Here is a 27646-nt window from a genome sequence, read left to right on the forward strand (position 1 = left end):
ACTGGGGGAAAGGTGGAATAAAGCATAATTCCTTCTATGTTTCAATTTCTTCTCAGCATATTTTTCAGATTAATAGTATATGGCTTTTGTTTGTACTTGCAATGTCATACAAATATTTTGAATGCTGGCAACAAAGAAACTGAAGCTAGTATCTGAAAGGGAGGTTGGCATGAATTACAAGATTTTACTGTACAAAATACAGTCGAGTAGATTAAACTTTCACTGCTGACACATTTATATTTATCCCTTTATTTGACCTTACTTTGAACATTTTTAGAACGACATTCCGACATTCCTTATTTCCTTGGTCCAGACTCCATAAGTAATGGGGTTTACAGTAGCAGGAAAAATTATGTACAGTATACCTAAAAAGGTGTTAATGTCTGTTGCAATATCAATGCCGATGTTATGTGACAGAAATGTAACGCTCCCTACCAGGTAGAAAGACATAATAACAAGCAAGTGAGTACTGCAGGTGTGGAATGCTTTCCAGCGGTCCTCAACTTCTGCAGCGTGCAGAACAACGCTCAAAATCCGCATGTATGAGACGGCAATGATGGAAATGTCAATGCCAACAAAAACAACAATCACTGCCAGGCCTATGCTGTCATTCTTATCCTTATTTCCACATGCCAGACTGACAAGGGCCATGTGGTCGCAGTAGCTGTGCCTGATGATGTTTGAGCTACAGAATGTCAAAGAGCGGGCCAAAGCTACTAAGATAGACATGATCAAGCCGCTCCTTATCAAGGTCAGGGCTACAAACTTTACAAGCGCAGCAGTGTTCACAATTTCCACATAGCGCAATGGATTGCAAATGGCCACTAGTCGGTCCAAGGCCATAGCCAGGAGGACAGTAGACTCCACGGAGGAAAAGAAGCGAGTGAGAAACATCTGAGTTAAGCATCCTTCCAAGGAGATTTCATTCCAGTCAAACAGAAAACACACACACACACACACATTTTCATTTGGCACAATCACTGTAGGGACAATTATGTTCACAATGGCTAAGGAAGACATAAGTAAATACATGGGGCTGTGCAAATTCTGAGTTTTTAGTCACAATCACCCCTTCCTGGACTGGGGCCTTGGCGTGGCCGAAGGGCTTGCGTGATCTAGGGATCTCCAGAGCTATGTTGTCGAGAGCAGTATGCTCCTGGTAGGGTCTCCCAAGGCGAACAGGTCTGGAGTGAAGATCCAGACTAACACGATCGAAAAAAACCGCTATGGAAAATGGGAACAAAAGAACGTTTATCCTGCCAGGAGTAGGATTACCGGGACCTACCCCTGGAGCCAGGCCTGGGGGTAGTGTTCCTACGCGAGAGCCTGGTGGCCGGGCAGCCCAAGTAACCCAGCCGGGCTCAGCCTGAAAAGGCATCGTGGAGAGGTCATGTGGTCCCACCACCTGCAAGGTCCAGCATGGGGGTCAGGCGCAATGTATACCTAGCGGCAGGAAGGGGCGGGGTGGCGCATGGCGTCGCAGCCCCTCGCAACGAAAAATGGCTCTTGGTACGTGGAATGTCACCTCACTTTGGGGGAAGGAGCCGGAACTGGTGCGGGAGGTTGAGAAATACCAACTAGATATAGTTGGGCTCACCTCCACTCACAGTGTTGGCTCTGGAACCAAACTCCTCAATAGGGGGTGGTCCCTCTCCTACTCAGGAGTTGCACGGGGTGAGAGGCGCTGGGCGGGTGTGAGGATACTCACAAGTCCCCAGCTGGCTGCCATACAGTTGGAGTTTGCCCCGGTGGATGAGAGGATCGCCTCAATACGACTTAGGCTCACAAAGAGGAAAACTTTGACTGTTGCGTGTGCTTATTCACCAAACAGCAGTTTTGAGTATTCGGCCTTCTTGGAAAGGATGGGTGGGATTCTGGACATGGCCCCACCTACAGACTCCATAGTCCTGCTGGGGGACTTCAACACTCACGTTGGCAATGACTGGAAAATCTGGCGGGGGGGGGGGGGAACTGGGAAGAGCGGGTTGCCCGATCTGAACCCGAATGGTGAAATGTTATTGGATTTCTGTGCGAGCCATGGTTTGTCCATAACAAACACCATGTTCAAACACAAGGATGCTCAGCAGAGCTCCTTGGGCTGAAGGTCAATGATCGACTTTGTAGTCGTTTCATCTGACTTGAGGCAACATGTTCTGGACACTGGAGTGAAGAGAGGTGCTGAGCTGTCAACCGATCACCATCTGGTGATGAGTTGAATCAGATGGCGGGGAAAACTGGTGGACAGACCCGGTAGACCCAGACGTTTAATAAGGGTGTGCTGGGAATGAGTGTTGGAGGACCTTGTCCGGAATGATTTTAACTCACACCTTCGGGAAAGCTTCTCCCATGTCCCGGAGGAGGTAGGGGACATGGAGTCTGAATGGACCCTGTTCAAAACCTCCATTGTGGAAGCAGCCAGGCACAGCTGTGGCCAAAAGCTTATTGGTGTCAGCCAGGGCGGCAACCCGAGAACCCGCTGGTGGACACCGGTGGTGAGGGAAGCCGTCAAGCTGAAGAAAGAGGCCTTTAGGGCCTAGTTGGCTCTGGGGACTCCTGACTCAGCAGACAGGTACCGGCAGGCGAAAAAGGCAGCGGCAGCTGTGGTTGCAGAAGCAAAATCCAGGGCATGGGAGGAGTTTGGAGAGGCCATGGAAAACGACTATCAGTCAGCTTTAACGAGGTTCTGGAGAACCATCTGGCAGCTCAGAAGGGGTCAGAGGAGTTTCGCTCAGGCTGTGTTCAGCAGGAGTGGAGAAACTCTGACCTCTGATGAGGACATTGTCGGGAGGTGGAAGGAGCACTTTGAAGAACTCCTAAACCCGAGTGATATGCATCCCTAACAGGAATCAGGGCCAGAGTCAATGTTGCATGGACCTCGGGGACAATGCCTTTGGACTGGTAAACTGGGGTGGTGGTCCCTATCTTTAAGAAAGGGGACCGAAGAGTGTCTGCCAACTATCGGGGTATCACACTTCTCAGCTTCCCTGGGAAAGTCTGTGCTGGGGTGCTGGAGAGGAAGCTCCGGCCGATAGTTGAACCTCAGATTGAAGAGGAACAATGCAGATTCCAACCTGGCGGTGGAACAGTGTAACCAGCTTTTTACCCTCTCACAGATAATTGAAGGGGCATGGGAGTTCGCTAATCCAGTCTACATGTGTTTTGTGGACTTGGAGAAGGCCTATGACCGTGTTCCCCCGGAAATTCTGTGGGAGGTGCTTAGGGAGTATGGGGTACCGGGGCCACTACTGCGGGCCATTCGGTCTCTGTACATACAGAGCGAAAGCTGTGTCTGCATACTCGGCATTAAGTCAAGCCTGTTCAATGTGGGTGTTGGACTCCGCCAAGGTTGTGTCTTGTCTCCACTCCTGTTTGTGGTTTTCATGGACAGGATATCAAGGCGCAGTCGAGGCCAGGAGGGTATTCTGTGTGGGAGTCGGAAGGTGACATCTCTGCTTTTTGCGGATGATGTTGTCCTTTTGGCAACGTCACATGGCTGCCTCCAACACGCACTGAAACGGCTTGCAGCCAAGTGTGAAGCGGTGGGGATGAGGATCAGCACCTCAAGGTCTGAGTCCATGGTTCTCTCACGGAAAAGGATGGTATGCCCCCTCAGGTTTTTGCCCCAGCTGGAGGAGTTCAAGTATCTTGGGGTCTTGTTCACGAGTGAGGGAAAAAGGGAGCGTGAGAGTGTGTTTAATAAGTGTTACTGAAAGACATTTTGATGTTACAGAGTGGTAAACACTCGACTGTTCCAATTTTTTTTGGAACGTGTTGCAGGCAATTTCAGAAGAAACGCATATCTTCATAAAACTATGCAGTTGATTTGTTAAAACAAATTCCTTGTCTTCATACTGTTTTTGTTTGAGTACAAATCAAAGTATTTGTCAGTGGCCCATGGCATGGGTGACTTGTAGATCTGTGAGAGCACCATTAATGCAGAGAGATATGAACAAAATTGTGGAACAACATATGCTGCCACCCAGAAGCCATTTTATCCAGGGGTGTCCCGACATTCTGCCCAGATTACAAGTGCATGACTGCTTAAGCAGAGTACTGTAACTAGATTGGCCTGCCTGCACTCCTGACTTGTCTCCGATTGGGAATGTGTAGCAAATTATGAAGCGCAAAATATGATAAAGAAAGTCCTGTACCATTGCTTCACCGAAGACCTACATAATGGATGAAAGGGGGAAAATGATGCTTGCTTAACTTGCCCAAATACCTAAGTGTTGTTAAAATATATGGTGACGTTACAAAGTGGTAAACACTCGACTGTTCCAATTCTTTTGGAACGTGCTGCAGGCAATTTCAGAAGAAATGCATATCTTCACAGCACTATGCAGCTGATATGTTAAATTCCTTGTCTTTATACCGCTTTTGTTTGATTACAAATCAAAGTAAAGTTAATAATCGCTCAGTTTTGATTTCCTTAGCATTTTTCTTACTGTCCCAATTTTTTTTGGAATTTGGGCTGTACAAAAGTGCATTTAACAACAAAGACCTTTAAATTCTCTGAGGCAAGGTCAACACCTAATTATCCCTCAAAAGTGCATTACCATTGACTGCTTCATATATGGACCAATTTACATGAATTTAAATATTTCAAGTTTGCGTTGGTCAGCTATTGGTGTTATGTTCAGTCTTTTGTTTGAACTGCGACATTTGAAAGCAGTGCCTTCAGGATAGATTATTATACACTGCAAGAATATGATATGGTTATCAAAGCAAACAAGGGAGTTTATTTCATGAAACTGAGGTCTGACAGGCCTTTGATTTGGATCCCTCATGAGTTGGACAAGCAAGTGGCCAGAGGTGGAGAAGCACAGAAGTTCTGGTAAGGTGTAGGGATTGGCCAGGCTCTGCAGATATTGGGTGCTGGTCCTTTGACCATTTTTGATTGTAACCAGAAGGCAGCAGGAAGCCAGTGTCTGGGGGCTGTGACAAATGTACTAGTTCTTGAGATAAGAGAACTGTAACTTGGGGTATCTGGTTTCAATTGTCTTTTTTTTCTGTAACTCTGAACTAGAGTCTGCACAAGAGAGGAGAACGAGGACAGTTTTAACCCCCTTGGGCTCTTGAGCTCCAGGGCAAGTCCCTTCTCACTGTCAAGCAAGGACTTAATATGGGAGTCATGGCAACTGAATGTTAGTTTATGGTTGTTAGGTGTATATGTTATGGTGGCATAGCTACCAGCATAGTAAGTAGAGGTAGGTTTTACTGCATGTGTACATGATATTTGGTAAAGGTATTGCGTTATGGTACATTCTGTATGTGTGTATATCCTGCAAGTCACAAAGACATACAGAAAGTCTTTGGCAGGTCAGTCACAACTTGTGCAACAGCTTTCTACATCAGTTGAAGAGGCGTGATGGCGCAGGCCGGAGACTAGAGAAGAGGGAGTCGAATAATCCAAGGGAGCTAGGTGTACCGTGATGTGAGACATTAACACATATAAAAATTCAAATGCAATGGAACAAACACTTTACACAATTTAACAATCCATGAAAAAGTTGAATTTTCATCACAGAAGCTCCATGTGACAGCAAGAAGAAATATACACAAACATGTTGTATTGTTAAAGAATTTCCAAGGAATGAAAAGCAGGATGAAGAGCTTGGTTAGTGTGAACTGATGAGAGTTTAACTGTTACAGAGCAGTGGCAAAAATAAATACATAGTTGACGTTTATTACAAGATCCACAAGCTTGACAATCAGAACACTAACTGGAAGGCATTGACCAAACGTGACCAAATGATGATAAAGGAATAGAGAATAGGTGTATGAACAATGACGTGAGCGATCAGACATAGAACACACACAAACAGGGACCTGGCGCCATCTAGTGAGGTCTCCTGACACCAAAGTCATACTGATGTCATTGGCAGTGTCCTAAAGATAACTGCGTTCTAATGACCACCAAAAAAGAAACTAACAGAAAAAAGTGTTCAGTTGGTTATTTAATAGAGGCAACTCGTAGTGTAGTGGTTAAATCTGCTGCCTTTGGATCCACGGTTGCTGGATTGAATGTCACCTACTACTGTAGTACCCTTGACCAAGGCACCCTACCCTAAATTGTTCCGCTTAAAAAAAAAATGTCTAGCCGTATAAATGGATAAATAATTGGAGAAAAGTGTCGGCAAAATAAATAATTGCAATTGAGCCAAGAAAAGTCAATAACCCCTTTAAAACCAGAGGTTAGTAATTACTACTGGAGGTAAAAATTCTAAGAATACACTAAAAAACTGACCTCATTGTAAATAACTGCTGAAAGCAAAAAAAATGCTTGCCGAGACCAGCATGGAACAATGTCGTATTTAAGAAAGTCGTCTCTAACGTCAGGGGGCGCGGTGGTGCAATGGGCTTGGTCGGGTCCCACTCTGGCAGGTCTGGGCTTCTAGTCCCCCATGGGGTACTTTGCGATGGGCTGGCATCCCATTCTGGGTGTGTCCTCTCATTAAGCTCCGGCTCACCGCAACCCCACTCGGGACAATTGCTTTCAAATAGTGTGTGTGCGCGCGTGTGTAATGTCAAAGTGAAACATACACAACTGAACGCAGAAAGATTGACCCAATCAATACTTTTTGTGCTGTAATTTCTCAACTGGATTGCAGTCTGGCCTTTGACGGGGCTACGCCATCACATTGCATTACCCATGTTGCTTTTTAAGCCACTCCAAAAGTGACTTTTGGTGTATGTTTATGGATTTCCCTTCCAGGTCTCAGCATTACTGCAAACTACAGCAACAACTGAGAGAAGCAAGAGCTACACCAACAAGGGAAAATAAATTCTATTCAGTTTTATGGCCTTCTCTTTCACTGGATTGACAATATATGCACTTTTCACACCAGGATGAGGCTGGACAACTTGCCAGATGAGGGAACACAGATCTGGTGACAAGGAGAGTCTAGGGCTTGTGAGATGATTCATGGGAGCGCACAGGTGAACTGGACTTGAAGAAATGTAATTACAGAAGAACAGGAATCACTATGCAACACAAATTAGAGGTGATTCAATAGAAGGCTGATCAACAATCTGTGAAATGAAATGAGCTTTTCAACCCTTTACAGGGCTGGGAATTGTGCTTTGAGTTTACTGAGCTCCCCTGCACTGACGGAGCTAGGTGAACCCAGAATGGCATCCCTTGAATTTTTCATCTGTCATATTAACACCCAGTGATAGTGACACCTTTTTCATTGTGACTAACCATATTAGGTTTGTATAATACATAATACAGTACACACACACATTGTCTGAACCGCTTGTTCCATATGGGGTCACGGGGAGCCAGAGCCTAACCCAGAGCAAAAGGCTGGAGGAGGGGACACAACCAGGACAGGATGCCAGTCCATCGCAAGGCACCCCCAGCAGGTCTCGAACCTCAGACCCACCAAAGAGCAGGACCCGGTCCAACCCACATAATACAGTATTTATCCATTTTTACAGCTAGGTACTTTCTACAACCTCAATTCAGAGTAAACACACACACACACACACCTTTTCAGAACCGCTTGTCCCATAGGGGGTCACGGAGCCTACCCGGTAACACAGGGCGTAAGGCCAGAGGGAGAGGGGACACACCCAGGACGGGACGCCAGTCCATCACAAGGCACCCCAAGCGGGACTCAAACCCCAGATCCACTGGGGAGCAGGACTGTGGTCCAACCCACTGCGCCACCACGCCACCACACTCAGAGTAAATACACACACACACACACACACACACACACACACTTTCAGAACCGCTTGTCCCATACGGGGTCACGGGGAACCTTGTTCATAAATGGAGTCCAGACTTAATATATTGAGACTCACAGTCTTAATGTCACAAGGTGACAAACTCAGCAATATGAGGCCCTTGGAGCAGAACTGCTGCTCATCGAGATGAAGGTTTGCTCAGGTTAATGCTTATCGATCTGAATAAGTCTTCTGGAAAATATATATCTATCATAGACATATTTGACATACATCATGTTATAAACGATGTATTAACTGGCTGAACCTTCACGCAGCTCAAATAATTTACAACCAAATTTGCATGTTTTGTATTTCAAGAAGGGGGTACGGTGGCGCAGTGGGTTGGACCACAGTCCTGCACTCCGGTGGGTCTGGGGTTCGAATCCCGCTTGGGGTGCCTTGTGACGGACTGGCATCCCGTCCTGGGTGTGTCCCCTCCCCCTCCAGCCTTACGCCCTGTGTTACCGGGTAGGCTCCGGTTCCCCGTGACCCCGTATGGGACAAGCAGTTCCGAAAATGTGTGTGTGTGTGTGTGTGTGTGTGTGTGTGTGTGTGTGTGTGTGTGTATTTCAACAACAGAATTATTTCAGTTATCTGTTTCTTCTAGTGTGGGTAGTCACATCTATATTATGTCACGCAAATTAACACAGACCACACATGATACTGTCACTACCACGCCCACACCACAACCAGCAGCACCTGGCTTCAATTAAGCACCAGAGTTCAATAGTCCTTGTATAGACTGTCACGATTTCCATGAGATACAGGTAAAATACCCTCATCTCTTGCCACTGACCACAGTGGCCCTGGAACAGGTTCATGGAGCACGGGTTTTCACCAAGTTGGACCTATGCAGCGCAAATAACCTGATACATATTAAGGAGGGCAACGAGTGGAAGATGGCGTTTAGCACCGCACTGGGTCATTACAAGTATTTGGTAATGCTGTTCGGACTGGCAAATGCTCCCTCCATTTTTCAAGTTTTCATGAACCATGTTTTGGGTTGTTGAACAAATGCGTCCTTGTGTACCAGGATGACATACTGGTGTTCTCCCATTCTTCCTGCAGCAGAGCATGCGGAGCACATACGGCAGGTTCTTCGCCATCTGCTGGATAATAGCCTTTGTTAAGGGCAAAAAATGCATCACCCGCAAAATGTCAAAGAGCCAGCCAAAGCCACTAAGATGGACATGGACAAGCTGCTCCTTATTAAGATCAGGACTACAAACTTTGAGTGCAGCGGTGTTCACAATTTCCACATAGCACAATGGATTGAAAATGGCCACCAATGGCCATAAGCAGGAGGACGGTGGACTCCGCGGAGGAAAAAAGTGAGTGAGAAACATTGGAGTTAAGGACCCTTCCATGGGAGATTTCATCCCAGTCAAACTGAAAACCTAAAAGCATATTTGGCACAATCACTGCAGGGACAACAATGTTCACAACGGCCAAAGATGATATATATGTAAGTACGGAAGGAAATAGAATGGACTGTGCAAATTCTGACTTTTTAATCACAATCACTATTAATAAATTGCCAAATAAAGCCAGAATATTTCTATTATATTTATAAATATTGTAATATATATAATATTACCATATATATATACTAGGGCAAAAAAATGAAGAAAATGGTAAGAAAAGCAACCGCCTGTACTTGTAGAGTTCTGGAAATCCTACAAAAATAAACCTGGTGTATGGGACAAGTTGGTTGGATGAAGTTTTTCAGCCATGTCACTTTGGTTTCTTGACCTGAAATGTGTTTGACAGAGAAAAATATGACACAGAGGTTTAGGGTGTAACTTTTCAAATATGTGTGGTTGTCAGGGGGTTAGGGGATAAGACATGCGTGGTCATGACTTCTCCCACCTGCCCTTTGTTACACCAACATTGAGAGTTAAACTATATTAAGCATGCTGCATAGTCCAGTGCATATGAAACTGTTTTATAAAACTAAGTAAAATGCCGAACTTAATACTCTAGCATTCTCTTTTCCTTCTTACGGAATGTCAGTAAATCATGCTTGTGCTGAGAGGAAAGAAAATATTCCAGTTCAACTTTCAACAAGTCCATCAGCCTTCCTCTCAACAACCTTGTATAAAAGCTACACACTTAAGCCACAAGCACACACAGGATAAACAGATGCTCAACTCATCTCCCTACACATGCTGCTGACAGACCTGGTCATTGCTGCACAGTATACCTCCTAGACCAGACAGCACAATGTAAATACACACAGATTTTCTGAACTGCTTGTCCCATACAGGGTCGCGGGGAACCGGAGCCTACCCGGCAACACAGGGCATAAGGCCGGAGGGGGAGGGGACACACCCAGGACAGGATGCCAGTGCGTCGCAAGGCACCCCAAGCGGGACTCGAACCCCAGACCCACTGGAGAGCAGGACCTGGTCCAATCCACTGCACCACCGCACCCCCCTACAATGTAAATACACACACACACACATTTTCAGAACCGCTTGTCCCATACAGGGTCGCAGGGAACTGGAGCCTACCCAGCAACACAGGGCATAAGGCCAGAGGGGGAGGGGACACACCCAGGATGGGACGCCAGTCCGTCGCAAGGTACCCAAAGCGGGACTCAAACCCCAGACCCACCGGAGAGCAGGACTGTGGTCCAACCCACTGCACCACCACACCCCCCACAATGTAAGTCATGTAGTAAAAATAGTATTAAGTCATGAAATTCAATTAATGACAGCTATGGACTTAAGTTTGCTGACTGCTCTGTGTATTATTGATTGCCTGTATTGTTTTTTACAATTTAATATTGTTACAATTTTGCTGAATCTATTGTGCAGCAGAATGATCTGGCGTTGTTACCATTAACAGTGATGCATAATGATACGTTGTTTTTTTTTCTGTCTTCTTGAAAAAATTAAAAGTCCCCAAAAATACGACAAAAATGGCAAAACTATTTTTTTCGGGATGTATCAGAGCTTGCTTTATTGCTATGATCCATTGACTTCTGCAAAAATTTAATTAAATGATTTTAAAATAATTTCACCCTTGAGAAAATTTGAAGTTAGCAATAGTTTGTATGCAAACCAAACGTGTCTCTTGAAAAATATTTTAAAAACACAGTTAAGATACATGTTTGTAAATCAGTAATTTTTATTTAAACTGTCTTACTTCAGTGCTACGTGGACATTTGTCCACATTTGCTTCCAATTGCTTTTATTACTTGCTGTCTTATTTCTTTTGTCCTGATACCATAAATTATTGGATTTAAACAGGTAGGCACAAGCAAATACATTGTACTGATCGCCATATGACTATTTGATGACATGTCATTCTTTATTCTGTAGGAAAGAAACGATGTTAAGGCCATAATTAAACCCACAAACATGACAATAATATGAGTGATGCATGTACTGAATGCTTTTTGACTAGATCTGCCTGATTTAAACAGAGAGACAAATATTCTAACATAGGAAACAACAATAAAAAGGACATCAGCTGCTAAGATGAAAAAAACACCACATAGTCCTACAACACTGTTAACATACATGGGACCACATGCAAGGGTGACCAATGCCATGTGTTCACAGAAGCAGTGTTTAATTTCATTTGACTGGCAGTAGGACAAGGATCGAGCCAGGCCAACTATTGCTGAAATGAAAACTGCATTTCTGAGCATCGGTATAATTACAAATTTCAGGAATGCAGAGAATCTCATGTGTTCATTGTAATGGAGTGGAGTGCAGATGGCATAGAAACGATCCAGGGCCATCCACAGCAAAACAGTAGTCTGCACTGATGTAAAGAAATGAATGCAGAACATCTGAACCAGGCAACCCATCAGAGATATATGGTTCCAGTTAAACAGGAGATTAAGAAGCATATTTGGAACAAAGGATATTGCTATAACCAGATCAACAAAAGCCATCACACAAATCAGCAGGTACATTGGAGAATGCAGAGCCCTGTGCGATAAGATTATAAATATAATCATGGAGTTTGCAGTGACTGACATTACAAACAAGAGGAAAAATGGGATGAAGAGAAGTTGTTTCCACTCTTTAGGTCCAGAGAAGCCACTTAGTATGAAGTCCGTGTGAGAGATATTTCTTGCTGCATATTCCGACATCTTGCTGCACTGTGTGGCACTTTGAAAAAAACCTAGAGAAAGCGAGAGAGTAAATGTTTAAATTAATTAGTATCTAGCAGTAACTTTTTTCGTCTATTGAAGAAAAGCATTATTTCAAAATGTGAATCATAAAGCACAAACAGCTGTGCACGTTCAAGCTTTATCTACAGGTATACAACAGAATTTTCTCCACTACTTTTAAGGGCCATGTACCCAAACATCGATTTACATGATACATACATATTAAACCCTATAAAAAGTGAAAAATATACTGACCTAAGTTATAATTATGTTTGAAATAATTATTGATTGATAACATTAATGATTTGGAAAAGGCAGCCCAGGATTTATTTTATACTTGATTTCACAATCTTTATATATTTAATTCAAAAGAAAAAAATCATTTGAAAAGCAATATGCATTTTCTTTTTCATACAGAGAGAAATAAAAAAATGGCAAAAGTGTTTTACATTCCAGGTTCCAGTGTTTAAAGCTGTGGCTCCTGCAGTCCAAAACCAAAACCCTCTTCACAGTGACATACCTGATATTCCAGCAAGTCCAACCTCCTGCTGCTTAAATCTACAGTTCTGTATTCCCTTGGTAGAGTGCTAGCTAAAGACAAGAGTAAACAAGAGTTCAACTCTCTGGGCTCAGTGCCATCTGAGATGGACCGCAGCACAGGACACTTGTATTTTGTGGTCTGACGCGCGAACAATTCAAATAGTTTCTGGAAAAGAAAACCATCATGTTCTCCAGACCAAAGAGAAAAAAGGGTTATCCAAGCTGTTATCAGCATCAGGTCCAAAAGCCAGTGCCTGTCATGATACGGGGATTTGTCAGTGGCCCATGGCATGGGTGACTTGTAGATCTGTGAGAGCACCATTAATGCAGAGAGATATGAACAAAATTGTGGAACAACATATGCTGCCACCCAGAAGCCATTTTATCCAGGGGTGTCCCGACATTCTGCCCAGATTACAAGTGCATGACTGCTTAAGCAGAGTACTGTAACTAGATTGGCCTGCCTGCACTCCTGACTTGTCTCCGATTGGGAATGTGTAGCAAATTATGAAGCGCAAAATACGCTAAAGAAAGTCCTGTACCATTGCTTCACCGAAGACCTACATAATGGATGAAAGGGGGAAAATGATGCTTGCTTAACTTGCCCAAATACCTAAGTGTTGTTAAAAGATATGGTGACGTTACAAAGTGGTAAACACTCGACTGTTCCAATTCTTTTGGAACGTGCTGCAGGCAATTTCAGAAGAAATGCATATCTTCACAGCACTATGCAGCTGATATGTTAAATTCCTTGTCTTTATACCGCTTTTGTTTGATTACAAATCAAAGTAAAGTTAATAATCGCTCGGTTTTGATTTCCTTAGCATTTTTCTTACTGTCCCAATTTTTTTTGGAATTTGGGCTGTACAAAAGTGCATTTAACAACAAAGACCTTTAAATTCTCTGAGGCAAGGTCAACACCTAATTATCCCTCAAAAGTGCATTACCATTGACTGCTTCATATATGGACCAATTTACATGAATTTAAATATTTCAAGTTTGCGTTGGTCAGCTATTGGTGTTATGTTCAGTCTTTTGTTTGAACTGCGACATTTGAAAGCAGTGCCTTCAGGATAGATTATTATACACTGCAAGAATATGATATGGTTATCAAAGCAAACAAGGGAGTTTATTTCATGAAACTGAGGTCTGACAGGCCTTTGATTTGGATCCCTCATGAGTTGGACAAGCAAGTGGCCAGAGGTGGAGAAGCACAGAAGTTCTGGTAAGGTGTAGGGATTGGCCAGGCTCTGCAGGTATTGGGTGCTGGTCCTTTGACCATTTTTGATTGTAACCAATAGGGGGTGCGGTGGCGCAGTGGGTTGGGCCGCAGTCCTGCTGTCCGGTGGGTCTGGGGTTCGAGTCCTGCTTGGGGTACCTTGCGACGGACTGGCGTCCCGTCCTGCGTGTGTCCCCTCCCCCTCCGGCCTTACGCCCTGTGTTGTCGGGTAGGCTCCGGTTCCCCGTGACCCCGTATGGGACGAGCGGTTCTGGAAATGTGTGTGTGTGTGTGTGTTTCATACATCAATTTACGTGAATTTAAATATTTCAAGTTTGTGTTGGTCAGCTATTGGTGTTATGTTCAGTCTTTTGTTTGAACTGCGACATGTGAAAGCAGTGCCTTCAGGACAGATTATTATGCACTTCAAGAATATGATATGGTTATCAAAGCAAACAAGGGAGTTTATTTCATAAAACTGAGGTCTGACAGGCCTTTGATTTGGATCCCTCATGAGTTGGACAAGCAAGTGACCAGAGGTGGAGAAGCACAGAAGTTCTGGTAAGGTGTAGGGATTGGCCAGGCTCTGCAGGTATTGGGTGCTGGTCCTTTGACCATTTTTGATTGTAACCAGTAGGCGGCAGGAAGCCAATGTCTGGGGGCTGTGACAAATGTACTAGTTCTTGAGATAAGAGAACTGTAACTTGGGGTATCTGGTTTCAATAGTCTTTTTTTTTTCTGTAACTCTGAATTAGAGTCTGCACAAGAGAGGAGAACGAGGACAGTTTTAACCCCCTTGGGCTCTTGAGCTCCAGGGCAAGTCCCTTCTCACTGTCAAGCAAGGACTTAAAATGGGAGTCATGGCAACTGAATGTTAGTTTATGGTTGTTAGGTGTATATGTTATGGTGGCATAGCTACCAGCATAGTAAGCAGAGGTAGGTTTTACTGCATGTGTGCATGATATTTGGTAAAGGTATTGCGTTATGGTACATTCTGTATGTGTGTATATCCTGCAAGTCACAAAGACATACAGAAAGTCTTTGGCAGGTCAGTCACAACTTGTGCAACAGCTTTCTACATCAGTTGAAGAGGCGTGATGGCGCAGGCCGGAGACTAGAGAAGAGGGAGTCGAATAATCCAAGGGAGCTAGGTGTACCGTGATGTGAGACATTAACACATATAAAAATTCAAATGCAATGGAACAAACACTTTACACAATTTAACAATCCATGAAAAAGTTGAATTTTCATCACAGAAGCTCCATGTGACAGCAAGAAGAAATATACACAAACATGTTGTATTGTTGTTAAAGAATTTCGAAGGAATGAAAAGCAGGATGAAGAGCTTGGTTAGTGTGAACTGATGAGAGTTTAACTGTTACAGAGCAGTGGCAAAAATAAATACATAGTTGACGTTTATTACAAGATCCACAAGCTTGACAATCAGAACACTAACTGGAAGGCATTGACCAAACGTGACCAAATGATGATAAAGGAATAGAGAATAGGTGTATGAACAATGACGTGAGCTCAGACATGGAACCCACACAAACAGGGGCCTTCCGCCATCTAGTGAGGTCTCCTGATACCAAAGGCACACTGATGTCATTGGCAGTGTCCTAAAGATAGCTGCGTTCTAATGACCACCAAAAAAGAAACTAACAGAAAAAAGTGTTCAGTTGGTTATTTAATAGAGGCAACTCGTAGTGTAGTGGTTAAATCTGCTGCCTTTGGATCCACGGTTGCTGGATTGAATGTCACCTACTACTGTAGTACCCTTGACCAAGGCACCCTACCCTAAATTGTTCCGCTTAAAAAAAAAATGTCTAGCCGTATAAATGGATAAATAATTGGAGAAAAGTGTCGGCAAAATAAATAATTGCAATTGAGCCAAGAAAAGTCAATAACCCCTTTAAAACCAGAGGTTAGTAATTACTACTGGAGGTAAAAATTCTAAGAATACACTAAAAAACTGACCTCATTGTAAATAACTGCTGAAAGCAAAAAAAATGCTTGCCGAGACCAGCATGGAACAATGTCGTATTTAAGAAAGTCGTCTCTAACGTCAGGGGGCGCGGTGGTGCAATGGGCTTGGTCGGGTCCCACTCTGGCAGGTCTGGGCTTCTAGTCCCCCATGGGGTACTTTGCGATGGGCTGGCATCCCATTCTGGGTGTGTCCTCTCATTAAGCTCCGGCTCACCGCAACCCCACTCGGGACAATTGCTTTCAAATAGTGTGTGTGCGCGCGTGTGTAATGTCAAAGTGAAACATACACAACTGAACGCAGAAAGATTGACCCAATCAATACTTTTTGTGCTGTAATTTCTCAACTGGATTGCAGTCTGGCCTTTGACGGGGCTACGCCATCACATTGCATTACCCATGTTGCTTTTTAAGCCACTCCAAAAGTGACTTTTGGTGTATGTTTATGGATTTCCCTTCCAGGTCTCAGCATTACTGCAAACTACAGCAACAACTGAGAGAAGCAAGAGCTACACCAACAAGGGAAAATAAATTCTATTCAGTTTTATGGCCTTCTCTTTCACTGGATTGACAATATATGCACTTTTCACACCAGGATGAGGCTGGACAACTTGCCAGATGAGGGAACACAGATCTGGTGACAAGGAGAGTCTAGGGCTTGTGAGATGATTCATGGGAGCGCACAGGTGAACTGGACTTGAAGAAATGTAATTACAGAAGAACAGGAATCACTATGCAACACAAATTAGAGGTGATTCAATAGAAGGCTGATCAACAATCTGTGAAATGAAATGAGCTTTTCAACCCTTTACAGGGCTGGGAATTGTGCTTTGAGTTTACTGAGCTCCCCTGCACTGACGGAGCTAGGTGAACCCAGAATGGCATCCCTTGAATTTTTCATCTGTCATATTAACACCCAGTGATAGTGACACCTTTTTCATTGTGACTAACCATATTAGGTTTGTATAATACATAATACAGTACACACACACATTGTCTGAACCGCTTGTTCCATATGGGGTCACGGGGAGCCAGAGCCTAACCCAGAGCAAAAGGCTGGAGGAGGGGACACAACCAGGACAGGATGCCAGTCCATCGCAAGGCACCCCCAGCAGGTCTCGAACCTCAGACCCACCAAAGAGCAGGACCCGGTCCAACCCACATAATACAGTATTTATCCATTTTTACAGCTAGGTACTTTCTACAACCTCAATTCAGAGTAAACACACACACACACACACCTTTTCAGAACCGCTTGTCCCATAGGGGGTCACGGAGCCTACCCGGTAACACAGGGCGTAAGGCCAGAGGGAGAGGGGACACACCCAGGACGGGACGCCAGTCCATCACAAGGCACCCCAAGCGGGACTCAAACCCCAGATCCACTGGGGAGCAGGACTGTGGTCCAACCCACTGCGCCACCACGCCACCACACTCAGAGTAAATACACACACACACACACACACACACTTTCAGAACCGCTTGTCCCATACGGGGTCACGGGGAACCTTGTTCATAAATGGAGTCCAGACTTAATATATTGAGACTCACAGTCTTAATGTCACAAGGTGACAAACTCAGCAATATGAGGCCCTTGGAGCAGAACTGCTGCTCATCGAGATGAAGGTTTGCTCAGGTTAATGCTTATCGATCTGAATAAGTCTTCTGGAAAATATATATCTATCATAGACATATTTGACATACATCATGTTATAAACGATGTATTAACTGGCTGAACCTTCACGCAGCTCAAATAATTTACAACCAAATTTGCATGTTTTGTATTTCAACAAGGGGGTGCGGTGGCGCAGTGGGTTGGACCACAGTCCTGCACTCCGGTGGGTCTGGGGTTCGAGTCCCGCTTGGGGTGCCTTGTGACGGACTGGCGTCCCGTCCTGGGTGTGTCCCCTCCCCCTCCAGCCTTACGCCCTGTGTTACCGGGTAGGCTCCGGTTCCCCGTGACCCCGTATGGGACAAGCAGTTCCGAAAATGTGTGTGTGTGTGTGTGTGTGTGTGTGTGTGTGTGTGTGTATTTCAACAACAGAATTATTTCAGTTATCTGTTTCTTCTAGTGTGGGTAGTCACATCTATATTATGTCACGCAAATTAACACAGACCACACATGATACTGTCACTACCACGCCCACACCACAACCAGCAGCACCTGGCTTCAATTAAGCACCAGAGTTCAATAGTCCTTGTATAGACTGTCACGATTTCCATGAGATACAGGTAAAATACCCTCATCTCTTGCCACTGACCACAGTGGCCCTGGAACAGGTTCATGGAGCACGGGTTTTCACCAAGTTGGACCTATGCAGCGCAAATAACCTGATACATATTAAGGAGGGCAACGAGTGGAAGATGGCGTTTAGCACCGCACTGGGTCATTACAAGTATTTGGTAATGCTGTTCGGACTGGCAAATGCTCCCTCCATTTTTCAAGTTTTCATGAACCATGTTTTGGGTTGTTGAACAAATGCGTCCTTGTGTACCAGGATGACATACTGGTGTACTCCCATTCTTCCTGCAGCAGAGCATGCGGAGCACATACGGCAGGTTCTTCGCCATCTGCTGGATAATAGCCTTTGTTAAGGGCAAAAAATGCATCACCCGCAAAATGTCAAAGAGCCAGCCAAAGCCACTAAGATGGACATGGACAAGCTGCTCCTTATTAAGATCAGGACTACAAACTTTGAGTGCAGCGGTGTTCACAATTTCCACATAGCACAATGGATTGAAAATGGCCACCAATGGCCATAAGCAGGAGGACGGTGGACTCCGCGGAGGAAAAAAGTGAGTGAGAAACATTGGAGTTAAGGACCCTTCCATGGGAGATTTCATCCCAGTCAAACTGAAAACCTAAAAGCATATTTGGCACAATCACTGCAGGGACAACAATGTTCACAACGGCCAAAGATGATATATATGTAAGTACGGAAGGAAATAGAATGGACTGTGCAAATTCTGACTTTTTAATCACAATCACTATTAATAAATTGCCAAATAAAGCCAGAATATTTCTATTATATTTATAAATATTGTAATATATATATAATATTACCATATATATATACTAGGGCAAAAAAATGAAGAAAATGGTAAGAAAAGCAACCGCCTGTACTTGTAGAGTTCTGGAAATCCTACAAAAATAAACCTGGTGTATGGGACAAGTTGGTTGGATGAAGTTTTTCAGCCATGTCACTTTGGTTTCTTGACCTGAAATGTGTTTGACAGAGAAAAATATGACACAGAGGTTTAGGGTGTAACTTTTCAAATATGTGTGGTTGTCAGGGGGTTAGGGGATAAGACATGCGTGGTCATGACTTCTCCCACCTGCCCTTTGTTACACCAACATTGAGAGTTAAACTATATTAAGCATGCTGCATAGTCCAGTGCATATGAAACTGTTTTATAAAACTAAGTAAAATGCCGAACTTAATACTCTAGCATTCTCTTTTTCCTTCTTACGGAATGTCAGTAAATCATGCTTGTGCTGAGAGGAAAGAAAATATTCCAGTTCAACTTTCAACAAGTCCATCAGCCTTCCTCTCAACAACCTTGTATAAAAGCTACACACTTAAGCCACAAGCACACACAGGATAAACAGATGCTCAACTCATCTCCCTACACATGCTGCTGACAGACCTGGTCATTGCTGCACAGTATACCTCCTAGACCAGACAGCACAATGTAAATACACACAGATTTTCTGAACTGCTTGTCCCATACAGGGTCGCGGGGAACCGGAGCCTACCCGGCAACACAGGGCATAAGGCCGGAGGGGGAGGGGACACACCCAGGACAGGATGCCAGTGCGTCGCAAGGCACCCCAAGCGGGACTCGAACCCCAGACCCACTGGAGAGCAGGACCTGGTCCAATCCACTGCACCACCGCACCCCCCTACAATGTAAATACACACACACACACATTTTCAGAACCGCTTGTCCCATACAGGGTCGCAGGGAACTGGAGCCTACCCAGCAACACAGGGCATAAGGCCAGAGGGGGAGGGGACACACCCAGGATGGGACGCCAGTCCGTCGCAAGGTACCCAAAGCGGGACTCAAACCCCAGACCCACCGGAGAGCAGGACTGTGGTCCAACCCACTGCACCACCACACCCCCCACAATGTAAGTCATGTAGTAAAAATAGTATTAAGTCATGAAATTCAATTAATGACAGCTACGGACTTAAGTTTGCTGACTGCTCTGTGTATTATTGATTGCCTGTATTGTTTTTTACAATTTAATATTGTTACAATTTTGCTGAATCTATTGTGCAGCAGAATGATCTGGCGTTGTTACCATTAACAGTGATGCATAATGATACGTTGTTTTTTTTTCTGTCTTCTTGAAAAAATTAAAAGTCCCCAAAAATACGACAAAAATGGCAAAACTATTTTTTTCGGGATGTATCAGAGCTTGCTTTATTGCTATGATCCATTGACTTCTGCAAAAATTTAACTAAATGATTTTAAAATAATTTCACCCTTGAGAAAATTTGAAGTTAGCAATAGTTTGTATGCAAACCAAACGTGTCTCTTGAAAAATATTTTAAAAACACAGTTAAGATACATGTTTGTAAATCAGTAATTTTTATTTAAACTGTCTTACTTCAGTGCTACGTGGACATTTGTCCACATTTGCTTCTAATTGCTTTTATTACTTACTGTCTTATTTCTTTTGTCCTGATACCATAAATTATTGGATTTAAACAGGTAGGCACAAGCAAATACATTGTACTGATCGCCATATGACTATTTGATGACATGTCATTCTTTATTCTGTAGGAAAGAAACGATGTTAAGGCCATAATTAAACCCACAAACATGACAATAATATGAGTGATGCATGTACTGAATGCTTTTTGACTGGATCTGCCTGATTTAAACAGAGAGACAAATATTCTAACATATGAAAGAGCAATTAAAAGGATATCAGCTGTTGAGATGAAAAAAACACCACATAGTCCTACAACACTGTTAACATATATGGGACCACATGCAAGGGTGACCAATGCCATGTGTTCACAGAAGCAGTGCTTAATCTCATTGGACTGGCAATATGACAAAGATCGAGCTAGGCCAACTATTGCTGAAATGAAAACCGCATTTCTGAGCATCGGTATAATTACAAATTTCAGGAATGCAGAGAATCTCATGTGTTCATTGTAATGGAGTGGAGTGCAGATGGCATAGAAACGATCCAGGGCCATCCACAGCAAGATAGTAGTCTGCACTGATGTAAAGAAATGAATGCAGAACATCTGAACCAGGCAACCCATCAGAGATATATGGTTCCAGTTAAACAGGAGATTAAGAAGCATATTTGGAACAAAGGATATTGGTATAACCAAATCAACAAAAGCCATCACACAAATCAGCAGGTACATTGGAGAATGCAGAGCCCTGTGCGATAAGATTATAAATATAATCATGGAGTTTGCAGTGACTGACATTACAAACAAGAGGAAAAATGGGATGAAGAGAAGTTGTTTCCACTCTTTAGGTCCAGAGAAGCCACTTAATATGAAGTCCGTGTGAGAGATATTTCTTGCTGCATATTCCGACATCTTGCTGCACAGCGTGGCACTTTGAAAAAAACCTAGAGAAAGCGAAAAAAGTAAATGTTTAAATTAATTAGTATCTAGCAGTAACTTTTTTCGTCTATTGAAGAAAAGCATTATTTCAAAATGTGAATCATAAAGCACAAACAGCTGTGCACATTCAGGTTTTATCTACAGGTATACAACAGAACTTTCTCCGCTACTTTCAAGGACCATGTACCCAAACATCGATATACATGATACATACATGTTAAACACTATAAAAAGTGAAAAATATACTGACCTAAGTTATAATTATGTTTGAAATAATTATTGATTGATAACATTAATGATTTGGAAAAGGCAGCCCAGGATTTATTTTATACTTGATTTCACAATCTTTATATATTTAATTCAAAAGAAAAAAATCATTTGAAAAGCAATATGCATTTTCTTTTTCATACAGAGAGAAATAAAAAAAATGGCAAAAGTGTTTTACATTCCAGGTTCCAGTGTTTAAAGCTGTGGCTCCTGCAGTCCAAAACCAAAACCCTCTTCACAGTGACATACCTGATATTCCAGCAAGTCCAACCTCCTGCTGCTTAAATCTACAGTTCTGTATTCCCTTGGTAGAGTGCTAGCTAAAGACAAGAGTAAACAAGAGTTCAACTCTCTGGGCTCAGTGCCATCTGAGATGGACCGCAGCACAGGACACTTGTATTTTGTGGTCTGACGCGCGAACAATTCAAATAGTTTCTGGAAAAGAAAACCATCATGTTCTCCAGACCAAAGAGAAAAAAGGGTTATCCAAGCTGTTATCAGCATCAGGTCCAAAAGCCAGTGCCTGTCATGATACGGGGATTTGTCAGTGGCCCATGGCATGGGTGACTTGTAGATCTGTGAGAGCACCATTAATGCAGAGAGATATGAACAAAATTGTGGAACAACATATGCTGCCACCCAGAAGCCATTTTATCCAGGGGTGTCCCGACATTCTGCCCAGATTACAAGTGCATGACTGCTTAAGCAGAGTACTGTAACTAGATTGGCCTGCCTGCACTCCTGACTTGTCTCCGATTGGGAATGTGTAGCAAATTATGAAGCGCAAAATACGCTAAAGAAAGTCCTGTACCATTGCTTCACCGAAGACCTACATAATGGATGAAAGGGGGAAAATGATGCTTGCTTAACTTGCCCAAATACCTAAGTGTTGTTAAAAGATATGGTGACGTTACAAAGTGGTAAACACTCGACTGTTCCAATTCTTTTGGAACGTGCTGCAGGCAATTTCAGAAGAAATGCATATCTTCACAGCACTATGCAGCTGATATGTTAAATTCCTTGTCTTTATACCGCTTTTGTTTGATTACAAATCAAAGTAAAGTTAATAATCGCTCGGTTTTGATTTCCTTAGCATTTTTCTTACTGTCCCAATTTTTTTTGGAATTTGGGCTGTACAAAAGTGCATTTAACAACAAAGACCTTTAAATTCTCTGAGGCAAGGTCAACACCTAATTATCCCTCAAAAGTGCATTACCATTGACTGCTTCATATATGGACCAATTTACATGAATTTAAATATTTCAAGTTTGCGTTGGTCAGCTATTGGTGTTATGTTCAGTCTTTTGTTTGAACTGCGACATTTGAAAGCAGTGCCTTCAGGATAGATTATTATACACTGCAAGAATATGATATGGTTATCAAAGCAAACAAGGGAGTTTATTTCATGAAACTGAGGTCTGACAGGCCTTTGATTTGGATCCCTCATGAGTTGGACAAGCAAGTGGCCAGAGGTGGAGAAGCACAGAAGTTCTGGTAAGGTGTAGGGATTGGCCAGGCTCTGCAGGTATTGGGTGCTGGTCCTTTGACCATTTTTGATTGTAACCAATAGGGGGTGCGGTGGCGCAGTGGGTTGGGCCGCAGTCCTGCTGTCCGGTGGGTCTGGGGTTCGAGTCCTGCTTGGGGTACCTTGCGACGGACTGGCGTCCCGTCCTGGGTGTGTCCCCTCCCCCTCCGGCCTTACGCCCTGTGTTGTCGGGTAGGCTCCGGCTCCCCGTGACCCCGGATGGGACGAGCGGTTCTGGAAATGTGTGTGTGTGTGTGTGATTGTAACCAGTAGGCGGCAGGAAGCCAATGTCTGGGGGCTGTGACAAATGTACTAGTTCTTGAGATAAGAGAACTGTAACTTGGGGTATCTGGTTTCAATAGTCTTTTTTTTTTCTGTAACTCTGAATTAGAGTCTGCACAAGAGAGGAGAACGAGGACAGTTTTAACCCCCTTGGGCTCTTGAGCTCCAGAGAAAGTCCCTTTTCACTGTCAAGCAAGGACTTAAAGAGGAGAATCATGGCAACTGAATGTTAGTTTATGTTTGTTAGGTGTATGTGTTATGGTGGCATAGCTACCAGCATAGTAAGTAGAGGTAGGTTTTACTGCATGTGTACATGATATTTGGTAAAGGTATTGCGTTATGGTACATTCTGTATGTGTGTATATCCTGCAAGTCACAAAGACATACAGAAAGTCTTTGGCAGGTCAGTCACAACTTGTGCAACAGCTTTCTACATCAGTTGAAGAGGCGTGATGGCGCAGGCCGGAGACTAGAGAAGAGGGAGTCGAATAATCCAAGGGAGCTAGGTGTACCGTGATGTGAGACATTAACACATATAAAAATTCAAATGCAATGGAACAAACACTTTACACAATTTAACAATCCATGAAAAAGTTGAATTTTCATCACGGAAGCTCCATGTGACAGCAAGAAGAAATATACACAAACATGTTGTATTGTTGTTAAAGAATTTCGAAGGAATGAAAAGCAGAAAGAAGAGCTGGTCAGTGTGAACTGATGAGAGTTTAATTGTTACAAAGCAGTAGCAAAATAAATACATAGTTGACGTTTATTACAAGATCCACAAGCTTGACAATCAGAACACTAACTGGAAGGCATTGACCAAACGTGACCAAATGATGATAAAGGAATATATATCAGGTAACAGTTCAGATAACAATGACGTGAGCTCAGACATGGAACCCACACAAACAGGGGCCTTCCGCCATCTAGTGAGGTCTCCTGACACCAAAGGCACACTGATGTCATTTGGCAGAGTCACAAAGATAACTGCACTTTATTGACCACCAAAAAAGCAGCTAACAGAAAAAAAATGTTCAGTTGGTTATTTAATAGAGGCATCTGGTAGTGTAGTGGTTAGAGCTGCTGCCTTTGGATTCACGGTTGCTGGATTGAATGTCTCCTACTACTGTAGTACCCTTGAGCAAGGCACCCTACCCTAAATTGCATCAGCTACATGAATTCATTCAAAGATCAGGTTATGTTCTGTAAAATTCTTTTGTAGCTACAGACATACTTTGTAAGCTTTATTGTAATATGTACATGGACTATGAGATGTATTAAGATTGAAACAAGTATAAGATAGCTGAAAATAAAAAGGCATCTCCAGTTCATCTTACAAACATGCAGTTTTTTTGTCTCTTTATTGATCGACACATGCAGAACAAGTCCTATATTCCTATTTTATTTTAGTGTGTTTTATTGGCATCAACTACCTAGCATTGTAATCACTAGTGGCATTTGTTCCACATCAAAAATGCATTGAAGAAAATGTAGAGAAAAGTGAAAAAAATACAACTGAAAGACGTAAATTGGGAAATATTTGTATCATTGGAAATTTGCCACTTAACTGGTTATAACAACAAACAGCAGTGTAGTATAGTCTCTCTAGTATTAATGTCACACAACGCTTATAACCCAGTTGAAAGCCATAAGGTTACTCAATACCAACCACACTGACAGCTGAGCACAAAGACTAACTTCCTTTGTGTTTCTTTATATATTGTCCTGATTTTTTGTGTTTCCTTTCCCCAAGTCAACATTCTCTTGAACAAGTGTTCCCTGATTAATGTATAAGGGTTTTAGAAAATTAGGCTCAGGTGTTTTGATGGAACTAGTTTCCTGCTTCCAAGGATTACCCATGAGTGTTGTTTTTCCTTCTGCTGGTCATTTAGAAGTTGCAGCCTAATTGTGTTAACAGTGGTGCAGGAAGTGATTAGGACACATCCTTGTTTATCACTGGTCCTCATTACGTACATGTTGAAACCTACCCTGCTTTGGTTCCTGACAAACGATCCTGCACTTGGGACTAGCTATTCCTGTGTTCTCAGTTCCGTGTGACAGTAATTGTCTTGGATAGGGCTTCAGCTAAAGTCAGTGTATGCACTGTAAGGCGAAGGAGGTTCAACTCCAGGCAGTATTGGTACAATGCTTGATGTCAGTGACGGAACTGTGATATGAGTTTACACTGGTACAGCATACCACAGCCAAGCTGAACCTTTTGTCAAACTTCTACAGATGCTCTTCATCCGAAAACTATTTTGATGTGACTTTATGGGTGCGGTGATGCAGTGGGTTGGACCGGGTCCTGCTCTCTGGTGGGTCTGGGGTTTGAGTCCCTCTTGGGGTGCCTTGCGGCGGACTGGCGTCCTGTCCTGGGTGTGTTCCCTCCCCCTCCAGCCTTACGCCCCGTGTTACCGGGTTAGGCTCCAGTTCCCCTGCGACCCTGTATGGGACAAGCGGTTCAAAAAATGTGTGTGTGTGTGTGTGTGTGTACGTGAGAGTCAACAGACAGAGACCCAAATTTACTTATTTGGGAAACCTAATTTTTTTTTTTTTTTAAAAAAGGTATACTTTATTTGACATAGGAAACTGAAAAGGGGGACTAAAGCATAATTCAATTATGTTTCAGTTTCTTATCAGTTTATTTTTAAAATTAATGGCATACAGTTTTTGTTGGGGAGTGCAGTGGTGCAGTGGTTTGAAACTGGACCTTCTCTCCTGTGGGTCTGGGGTTTGAGTCCCGCTTGGGGTGCCTTATGATGGACTGGCGTCCCGTCCTGGGTACGTCCCCTCTCCCTCCAGCCTTCTGACCTCGTATGAGATAAGCGGTTCAGATTGAGTGTGTGTGTGTGTACTTGTAATGTCATACAAATATTTTGAATGCAGGCAACAAAAGAAACTGAAACTAATATCTGAATCGGTGGGTGGTATCGATTACACTATTTTACTGTACAAAATAAAGTACAGTAGATTAAGCTTTCACTGCTGACACATTTAAATTTATCCCTTTATTTGACCTCACCTTGAACATTTTTAGAATGGCATTCCTTATTTCCTTGGTCCGGACTCCATAAATAATGGGGTTTACAGTAGCAGGAAAAATTATGTACAGCATACCTAAAAAGGTGTTAATGTCCGTTGCACTATCAATGCTGATGCTTTGTGACAGAAATGTACAGGTAAAAGGCCATCATAACAATCAGGTGAGTACTGCAGGTGTGGAATGCTTTCCAGCTGTCCTCCCCTTCCGCAGCATGCAGAACAACGCTGAAAATCCGCATGTATGAGAAGGCAATGATGGAAATGTCAATGCCAACAAAAACAACAATCACTGCCAGGCCTATGTTGTCATTCTTATCCTTATTTCCACATGCCAGCCTAACAAGGGCCATGTGGTCGCAGTAGCTGGGCCTGATGATGTTTGACCTGCAGAATGCAAAAGAGCAGGCAAAAACCACTAAGATGGACATGAACAAGCTGCTCCTTATCAAGTTCAGGGCTACAGACATTAAGTGCAGCGGTGTTCACAATTTCCACATAGCACAATGGATTGAAAATGGCCACCAATGGCCATAAGCAGGAGGACGGTGGACTCCGCGGAGGAAAAAAGTGAGTGAGAAACACTGGAGTTATGGACCCTTCCATGGGAGATTTCATCCCAGTCAAACTGAAAACCTAAAAGCATATTTGGCACAATCACTGCAGGGACAACTATGTTCACAACGGCCAAAGATGATATATATGTAAGTACGGAAAGAAATAGATTGGACTGTGCAAATTCTGACTTTTTAATCACAATCACTATTAATAAATTGCCAAATAAAGCCAGAATATTTCTATTATATTTATAAATATTCTAATATATATATAATATTCTTCTTCTTCTTCCTCCGCTTTTATCCGGGGGCGGGTCGCGGGGGCAGCAGTCCGAGCAGAGTCCTCCAGACTTCCCTCTCCCCGCACACCTCCTCCAGTTCCTCTGGGGAAACCCCAAGGCGTTCCCGGGCCAGCCGGGAGACATAGTCTCTCCAACGTGTCCTGGGTCTGCCCCGAGGCCTCCTCCCAGTGGGACAAGCCTGGAACACCTCACCAGGGAGGCATCCAGGAGGCATCCGGAACAGATGCCCGAGTCACCTCAACTGGCTCCTCTCGATGCGGAGGAGCAACGGCTCTACTCCGAGCTCCTCCCGAGTGACTGAATTCCTCACCCTATCCCTAAGGGTGCGCCCAGCCACTCTGCGGAGGAAACTCATTTCTGCCGCTTGTATCCGCGATCTCATTCTGTCGGTCATGATCCAGAGTTCATGACCATAGGTGAGGGTAGGAACGTAGATCGACCGGTAAATTGAGAGCTTTGCCTT

General features: G+C 43.5%; 2 protein-coding genes and 2 pseudogenes across 2 annotated transcripts; all 4 read right to left on the reverse strand.

The window, feature by feature from the left end:
- Positions 1–273: 273 nt before the first annotated feature.
- On the reverse strand, positions 274–9467 carry LOC114911690 (olfactory receptor 51E2-like; annotated as a pseudogene).
- A 1277-nt stretch (positions 9468–10744) lies between these two features.
- On the reverse strand, positions 10745–11842 carry LOC114911687 (olfactory receptor 52K1-like). The gene is made up of 2 exons (XM_029255854.1): positions 10930–11842; positions 10745–10773 (listed from the first exon to the last, which is right to left on the reverse strand). The coding sequence occupies exons 1-2, from the start codon at positions 11840–11842 to the stop codon at positions 10745–10747; spliced, it is 942 nt and encodes a 313-aa protein (XP_029111687.1).
- An 8433-nt stretch (positions 11843–20275) lies between these two features.
- LOC114911689 (olfactory receptor 52K2-like) lies at positions 20276–21181 on the reverse strand. Its single transcript, XM_029255857.1, has one exon. It carries the CDS (start codon positions 21179–21181, stop codon positions 20276–20278), a length of 906 nt encoding a protein of 301 aa, XP_029111690.1.
- A 2531-nt stretch (positions 21182–23712) lies between these two features.
- Positions 23713–26970, reverse strand: LOC114911622 (olfactory receptor 52K2-like; annotated as a pseudogene).
- Between the last annotated feature and the right edge of the window lie 676 nt (positions 26971–27646).

Source organism: Scleropages formosus, chromosome 10 (genome assembly GCF_900964775.1).
Source record: "Scleropages formosus chromosome 10, fSclFor1.1, whole genome shotgun sequence".
NCBI classification, from domain to species: domain Eukaryota; kingdom Metazoa; phylum Chordata; class Actinopteri; order Osteoglossiformes; family Osteoglossidae; genus Scleropages; species Scleropages formosus.

Coding starts and splice junctions, on each gene's coding strand:
- LOC114911687 (XM_029255854.1), bottom strand. CDS start 11,842: ATGTCGGAATATGCAGCAAGAAATATCTCTCACACGGACTTCATACTA. Junction 10,774..10,929: donor AATAAGACAGCAAGTAATAA/AAGCAATTGGAA, acceptor ATTGCTAACTTC/AAATTTTCTCAAGGGTGAAA.
- LOC114911689 (XM_029255857.1), bottom strand. CDS start 21,181: ATGTCGGAATATGCAGCAAGAAATATCTCTCACACGGACTTCATATTA.